Consider the following 8377-nt stretch of genomic DNA (forward strand, 5'->3'; position numbering starts at 1 on the left):
CGTTGTTGACCAAGACGCTTCACTCAAATTTAGCTCAATGTCATCAACAGATGGGTTTTATATATTTTACGTGCGTCTTATAGTTTTTGTGATCAAGTATTTTATTACTATAAATGAGTCATAGAAATAAGAATATATTAAAATTAACATCTACACGACTTCAAGCACACGCATACTAATTATAGCTGCCTATCCACCTAAAAAAAGTCCATAAATGATACACATATAATTTATTATGTCTATCATCACATTAATGATAACACCCTCCTCGATTTAAGAAAGAGCGCCAAACAAATGTTGTACACAATAATTGTACACATATATGTCTATCATCATCTTAACGATAAGCATCCTCCTCGAGATTAGACATCCTTGATATCCAGGGTTACGCTCACTTTCGCTCTCTACACCCCTGGAATATGTCGTAGCAAAATTAAAGGCTCAGTGTGCACCACCTTGATGATGAGTCAAGGAGACTAGTTCGATCCTTTGATATACATCAAAAGAATCTCGCAGTCACGTAACGGTAAACATTGACAGGCTTTAAAGTCGGGCGTCTCTCCTTTGTAATCTTCAAAGGACAGGTATCAGCCTAGCGATTGGTCAGGCTTTTTTTGTACCTGAGACCAATCAAACAACTATCTTCGTGCCTTTAATTTTGCTATAACATATTCCAGGGGAGTAGAGAGCGAAAGTGAGCGTAACCCCTAGATATCAAGGATGGAGATTAGAAAGAGCGCCAAACAAATATTGTACACAATCATAATTGGAAAATAAATGAGCTTTCTTCCGAAAGCGAAATTTGATATAGATTCCATTAACTTAACTTCTACTTAGGGTTCAATTGTGATGACGTCAGAGATCACGTGATTCAGTCTTCAGAGTCTGTAACACGAATTCTCATACTTCAACTGGGCGGGAAAAAACCCCGGTTTGGGCAATTGAACCCTAAGAAGAAGTTAAGTTCATTGAATCTATAATTTTTATTTTGTTAAATTATTTTGCCGACTGAAACAATAAAAAGACATATTTGCTATATTTTAATAGACATCTTGTTGCATTACTACAAATCGCGATTTTATATGGCCAGATTTGTTTACTGATTCGATAGCGAGATACGTTGGTATTTTGAGATTACTCGACCCCTTTAGGGAAAGGTCACATGAATCCGATTAGCGACGTTTGCCGAACAGAAGGAAGTGGACACAGGTAGAAAATGTCTCAAGAACAGGTATGTTATATTTTACACTTAATTGAGTGTTAAATGTAAGGAGATATATGTCTGGTTACGTGTCACTGTATAAGTAATATAATATCAGACACGATCTTGGTTTGTGAGAAGTGTGTGACTCATACCAACCTATTGTGTAAATATAATCATGTGATATATATATATAAACTAGTAATATTATGCTTCCTGTCTCTATACTTTTATTGCTCATTTGTGACAGGTGTTGTTAAATGCATTTGATTTAAATTGATAAAAAGTCGTAAAATCCGTTATTTATTTAGCCAAGGTGACGTCACTTTCTGTTTATAAACAAAAAAGATAACAGCAGATGGAATATATAGAACGACCGAGTCGGTGCACGTATAAACATTTTATAACCGTCCGGGTCACCTAATGGTACCCCAGGACCTTATCGGTCTATGACCACTCTCAACCCTTTCACTAGTGGTACCTGAGATCAAAACCTATATCAAATCGGGATATAATTCTTAATTATGTAATTTAGAATTATAAAAATGCACTGTTATAATTACGTCAATGTTTCACTTGCAGTGTTTCGATGGCTTTTCTATCTATCTACAGGACATCTAGTTCATCCTGTAAAAATCCGGTTTGGAAGAAAGTACCTGCTAATTGATTTATTTCCAATGGGAATGGCATCACACCTGTAATCCAGCAAACTTCTTGAAGGTTTTCCCCTGAATTATCGGAAATATCTCGTAAAGACAAAGTCATGCTTGTTATACCAGTCTACCCTCTTGTCCTGGTTGGTATCATTGTTGTGGCGCTATTTTCGTTTGCAATTTGGTTAATGTGCTATGAATCAGTCGTCAATAGAAAGTTGATATCGGCAGCAGCTACCTCAAATAGCTCTTCCCCAAATGGCATTTCTTCTAGAACGCAACGCCTTATAAGGGGTGGAACACGACAGCAAACAACCAGCACGGTTTCAACTAGTAACGCTGGTTTACGGGCCAGTGCTGTAGCTCCCCACAACAATAGAACTGTGCACGGTGACCTCACGTCTACTAACGCTGGTTTACGGGCCAGTGCTAGGAATCTCTACACTAATAGACCTGTACACGGTGACGTCACGTCTACTAACGCTGGTTTACGGGCTAGTGCTGGGACTCCCTACAACAATAGAACTATACACAGTGACGTCACGTCTACTAACGCTGGTTTACGGGCTAGTGCTGGGACTCCCTACAACAACAGAACTGTACACAGTGACGTCACGTCTACTAATGCTGGTGTACGGAACACTCTTGGGACTCCCTATAACACTAGAACTGTGCGCGGTGACGTCACGTCTACTTACGCTAATTTACATAATCTCACGGATAGGAACACCAGAGCTACGCCAGTTAGGTCGACACAACGGAATCATGACACTGGCGAAGACATGTCGAGTAATCCATTGATAGGACAAAATAACTTAGCCTTTGAGAGAGACGAACAACGCCAGGTTCAGGGAGGAGGAGTACTTGGTCTACCCAGTTATAGTGAGGCGGTAAATTCAAGGACAGATCCAGATTTTGATGCCCCTCCAAGATACGAGGATTTAATGGATCCGCCTAATACATCGAAGTAGGATTTATTTACATCAGCGGGGAAGACACAAGGATTTGATTGGTCTCTCTGTTTCGTTTCCTGCAATCTTTGTTCATGTTCAAACCTTCTACGTTTAGCTGCACAGACGAACCACAGATAATTTGAATATTGCATTAACATGGTCTATTTTCAGGAACATAAATGTCAATTAAATTGCACTGTTTATTGTTGCAGGACGCCATACATTTATTTCAGAAGTAAAAAAGTTCCGTTGTAAATGCTCATTCAATTATCAAGATTTAGTATATTTGTCTTTCAATCAATCCCCTTAATATCATAGCAATTCAATAACTCTAAGAAATGTTTATAACAATTAACCTTCTTAAACCTTGAGGGCGAGAGCTAGGGGTATACTAGAATCAGGGTATCTGAGAGTTTGTCAAATCGGGGTTGTTTGCACTAATTCTCTTAAGGATCTTCTCTTGTGAAAAGTCAACATTTTCTTATGACTAACAGGTTAATAAACCATAACTTATTTTACAGAGGAGAAAATGAGAAAAAAAATTATAGTTGAAAGTTTTTTGTAGTCGGTCTAACAAACGAATTTTACATAGTATGTGTTTTCGTTTACCTTTTTGTTTGTTTTCTTTGTTTGTTCATAGATATTTGCACAATTGATATTTGTGGTATTTTTATCTAAAATGTGGAAGACATTTAAAAAAATATATTTTGATTTCAGAAAAGCGATTAAGGTTACCCTTGCCCCTTATTTTTTTGTTAAAAAACAATCAAACATTTGTTTTTCACTTTGTTTTGCTGATTTTAAATTTTTAAAAATGGGGGGTGGGTGGGAGGGGATCCATGTGGTTATTTAATTTTCATAGTATTCATTATTATTATTGTTTGTTGTACTACATCTTCTGCTGGACCAAAACACAAACAAGTTCTGGTTGGCCTAAATAAGCAATAAAATACCAATATTGTAAAATGTTCTCATAACAAGTAACATACATGTATTATTTTCATAATATTGAACATTTCAAATCTGCACAACAAAAATCAATTTGCTTTTATAAAAAAATTGCAGTATAATGCCATGTTAGGTGTTAAAAGTTATAAAAGTTCATTGCGTAGAGTGCAAGAAATGCACGTTATGTAGAATAATAACACTGGGTCCATTGTTGATCTTGTAATCTTGTAAAAAAAAATCAGATGCATGTTTGATCATAAAATTGATAATAACTTATTGAATTTTATGAAAACCAGCCAAGAAAAACTAGGTCAACAAATATTTTTAACGTTATTTAAATATCAGAAGTGTAGTCTCTGAAAGTATTGTATGGATTTCGATAAAACTTATTGCATTATTTTCAGTATGCAATGTCGTTACTTATGAACAATTTATTTGTTATTTATTTGAGTATTGCCATTTTTTGGAGTGTATCAACAGCGGTTTTATATATAGAGAATCTAACATTCGTGTCCATGTCATATTGAATTTATTAAAAAGAGTTAAATACATTCAATATGACATGGACACGTATCGTCGTATGTAAGATTATAGCTTCCCAGTAATATTCATAATTTGAAAGAAAAAAAAGTTCAAGCACACTTATGTGCTATCAACTGACTCTTTATAGGTACATAAAGTACTTCGATCATAGTATTGTCGTTACGCGCAGTGCAAAGTAGGTCCAGATTGTATTTTGATAATGAACAGTTTGAAATGAAATGAAAATAAAATGACAAATTCATTCAATAGCAAAAACTTTAAATCAGAAAAAATGCAGTTAACTATAAGTAGTAACTGTAGCGGCGTAGGATATGCTCCCACGATTTTGACGTATTACCATATTCATGACATGGCCGTATGACATAGTAAAATGGGTCAGTTATGTGATAAAAAAAGAATTGTGCACATTATGTGTGACATTACCAGTAAAGAAATTTGGGTGATTCCTAATAATTATAATTGAAAGGCTAATGGTGTTTATACAATATTTATTAAATTACTGTTAAAAAAAAACTAATTTTGCACATGCATTTCTCAGCGTAGTTTTGTGTTTGTATTATTCAACGGCCCATCGACATTGTTAGTGTTTTAGGGCCAATTTAGCGTAGATTTATTCAACCGATCAAAATAGAGCATTTATAAAAACAAAATCCACCATTTTTGTTTCTGAGGATATTGCATATAACATAAAAATCCTGCATATAATAGGCGTTATCATCTAATCATAAAGTACTCTCCTGGGGTATTCTCATATACTTATATACCTATTTATCGTGATTGATCCTAGACTTGTCTGATATTAAATAACTATAAGGGGAAAAAACACTAATTTTGTGTTGAAATGGATATTTGATAAAATTTGGAATCAAAAATATGATCGACTCTGGTAAGTATTAGCGGGTTTCAGATTGTGCTATATAAACTCTACCCAACTAAAACAGTTAATACGGTTTTCTTCATTGAAGTACGTAAGGAATTGTCCAAGTCGTAGAGCCATACGAATACTGTAAACTTTGTGTTTTTGTGTATAAAGTATTCAATCGCAATTTCACATTGAGGTAACGGGTACCAACTGGTTAAACAATGATATTACCATTGTAACTTTTGTGAAGTAATTGTTCAGATCTTTTTCAAAAGAAATATTCCATAAAAACCACATTTTACGATGCATTTTACAGAGTGTTAACTGTTCGAAATTCAAATGTTTAAAAATAAAATTAAAAAAAATATGAAAACACAAAAACTGCAGGAGTTGAACTCGGTACCTTTATATTTCAAAAAAAATGATAATTTGATAGGGAGTAACTCTAAGCAACAAAAAAAACCTTTCATTGCTTCATCTTCTATTTAGAAAGGAGAACACCCCAAGTCGAAAAATCTCTAAGACGGACTCTTCTTCGCGATTACAACTGACGGACGGTACCCTTTACCATAATCAAAATAATTTGATCTTCTCTTCAATTGATCTGTGTAAATTATAAGAATTGAAATAAAAAATCAAATCTAACCATGCAATTAGCTTTTATTTGCTTATTGACGAGAAACGGGATAAGAAAATGGAGAAAGGAAATCAACAGTGTGCATGCAAAGTGTATAATTAAACTTTGTCATCATTCTCAGTTCAGTGATGACAAGGTTTTCAAATTTACGAACAGATTATGCAGCAAAGATGGAAACAAATAACCATTAATCCTGAGGATATGACATACAATCGAATTAGTTATTTTGCTTGAAGAACAAAGCAGTAGACCCTACATTGTTCTAACATATCGGTAGAGAAATTTGTATTACCTTGTAAATTAACCCGCTGTACACAAGGTGGTGGTATATATATGTCTAACATGTGAAAATAGAGTGTTTGGAATGAAATTTGGATTAGCTTTTCTGAGGATTTTATTCCATTCCGACTGAACAAGTAGTAACAGGCGGTCTAGATGTTATCCATAATACAAAGCTACTAGAGAACTTTTTATGAAGGGTCCGAAGTGTCGAGAGACTCCTGTTATTAATTAGATAATGGTTGATTCTGTGGACGACTACACCAGACAATGGGCAAAACGAGAGCATGCTGAAATGAATTCACTTTCAGAGTGGGCCAAAATCATTAGATGTTCGGAATCTAAAATGAGAACAAATCCCAAGGCTGTATCTATTGACTCCGGTGTCCAAACAACACTCAACGAAATGCATCAGAGGTAAGTTATTGTGTCTGCAGAAAAAGTATCTAGTAACTTGATCTTTGTCTGCAAACACATTTTATTGCCTGCTAGCAAAAACAAATATGCTAGACTGATAACGAAGAAAAAATCTACAACATGGTTTCCAATGTTCAAAGCACGAAATCCTAGCTTATCTCATTTCTATATCACAATCTTTCCGAATACCCATTAATGATAAGGATACGGTTCTGCTTTGTTTGCAATGGATTCAGAAACGTAACAAGGGTTAGCATCAACAACACTCTCTTCGTTGCTCAACCAAGCAATTATTCGAACTGCCATTTCCAATTACCATTAAATCATCGTTTTGTGACACTGTATACCCCAACAATGAAATAAATGGAAAGTAGATTTTGAAGAATTGTTTTGCTCAATAGTGAACATCCACTTTTCAAATATGCCTGTTGTATCAAAATTCTTGACTGTTCAACTCTGTACACTACCTGCCTCATACCAAACTTAAAGAACTGAAAGAACGCCTTCGTTCTCTGTTTACGAGAGCTAATTTCCCTAAAAGTTGAATAGCGATATCAATACTGTATTTTACATTGGAGCATATTTTTTTGAAAAGCGTATCAAAGGCCAAAATGAAATATACTGATGGTGAAAGTGTGATAATGATTGAGTTCCTGGTTGACCATATCTTTGTTGAGTTTGGGGGCAATATTTTCCGGCAGAGTGAATTTAACGTCCCTGCTTCCACGTGCAACTGTGTTTACATACCGCAACTGATTCGGTATTCAAGACGTTGCTCCTAATATCGTGACTTGATATATGTCGACTGCTGACGGACAAACTTACACCACAGAGTTTCCAAAGATGGAGGTTTATGAAGACTCTGGACAAGCTTTATGGTCGCCACCATGATCTCATAAGGGAATATGCTATCTCTTTATGTGATATGAAGGCCGATTTTGATTATGCTAATTATTGTTTCTTGTGGTTTCGGTGTCACTGTCAAAGTTCTCGATAAGAGGACGTGACAAAATAATTACCTGGCGGGTGTTGTCAATTCCATAGTTTTATCGAATTTGAGTTTAAATATAATTTTGTCGACACTTATTATGTATTATTTTGTTCTATTTTTATAATCACCTTAATGATCTGCCTTGGAAAGATGCTATTTGTATGATCGACCATTAGTGTACCTTGTTATTGTTGTCACTACCCCAGTTCTCACAACGAGAACGTGACATTTCCAGGATTTTACCTAGGTTTTGCGGTTGTCGTCGATAGAGCAGAAGGCACTTACTGGGCTGTCCTGATTGTGATGGGCTTACAAATAGAAGAATACTTGATGATGTGCATATTTTTATTGGAAAATCCCGTCGTTTTAATTTCTATATGACTTAAAGCCATGATGGTATACAAAAATATACTATATATTCTATATTTCATCCAGGAGATTCTAGTTGAGCATGACTACTGTCTATTGCGTGTACTTATCATGACATTGTAAATAATTACACTTTATATGTATTAAATGAATTTATTATTTTAATTGTAACAGTTGTTGGTAGCAGTGACCTGTGCAATATATGCACATGGACTTTTGGTCTAAGCCTGCCAATATCTGTCTATGATAGTGTATATATATGCTGAAATAAATGTATTTGTACATGTACTTGTATGTGTGTGTAAGTGTGTGTGTGAGATGTTTCCTTCATGAGTTACTTCCCCTTAGCCTTGTGTTATTATGAATTATTTTGTGTTATTTTTTTCATTTGCAACATGTCTAAAATATTATGTCTCCTTGTTTATTCAACTTTGGCCATTTGACGGAGAGAATTTATATAGGCTTTGCCTGTTATTCAATCCAATTGATTATGACATCTTGTCAATAAAATTTGATGAAATGAA

At 34.9% G+C, this 8377-nt stretch overlaps 1 protein-coding gene across 2 annotated transcripts; it reads left to right on the top strand.

Annotated features, from left to right (window-relative positions):
• The first annotated feature begins 1152 nt into the window (after positions 1-1152).
• On the top strand, positions 1153-3543 carry LOC110448573. Of its 2 annotated transcripts, none has more exons than XM_021494896.1 (2): positions 1153-1231; positions 1814-3543. In XM_021494896.1, exon 2 carries the CDS (start codon positions 1965-1967, stop codon positions 2823-2825), a length of 861 nt encoding a protein of 286 aa, XP_021350571.1. In that variant the 5' UTR covers positions 1153-1231; positions 1814-1964; the 3' UTR covers positions 2826-3543. The 2 variants fall into 2 exon arrangements, with proteins under 2 accessions (XP_021350571.1, XP_021350563.1); XM_021494888.1 differs by having other exon boundaries at positions 1162-1231; positions 1784-3543.
• The last annotated feature ends 4834 nt before the right edge of the window (positions 3544-8377 follow it).

This window comes from Mizuhopecten yessoensis, unplaced genomic scaffold (genome assembly GCF_002113885.1).
Source record: "Mizuhopecten yessoensis strain PY_sf001 unplaced genomic scaffold, ASM211388v2 scaffold431, whole genome shotgun sequence".
Classification (NCBI taxonomy): domain Eukaryota; kingdom Metazoa; phylum Mollusca; class Bivalvia; order Pectinida; family Pectinidae; genus Mizuhopecten; species Mizuhopecten yessoensis.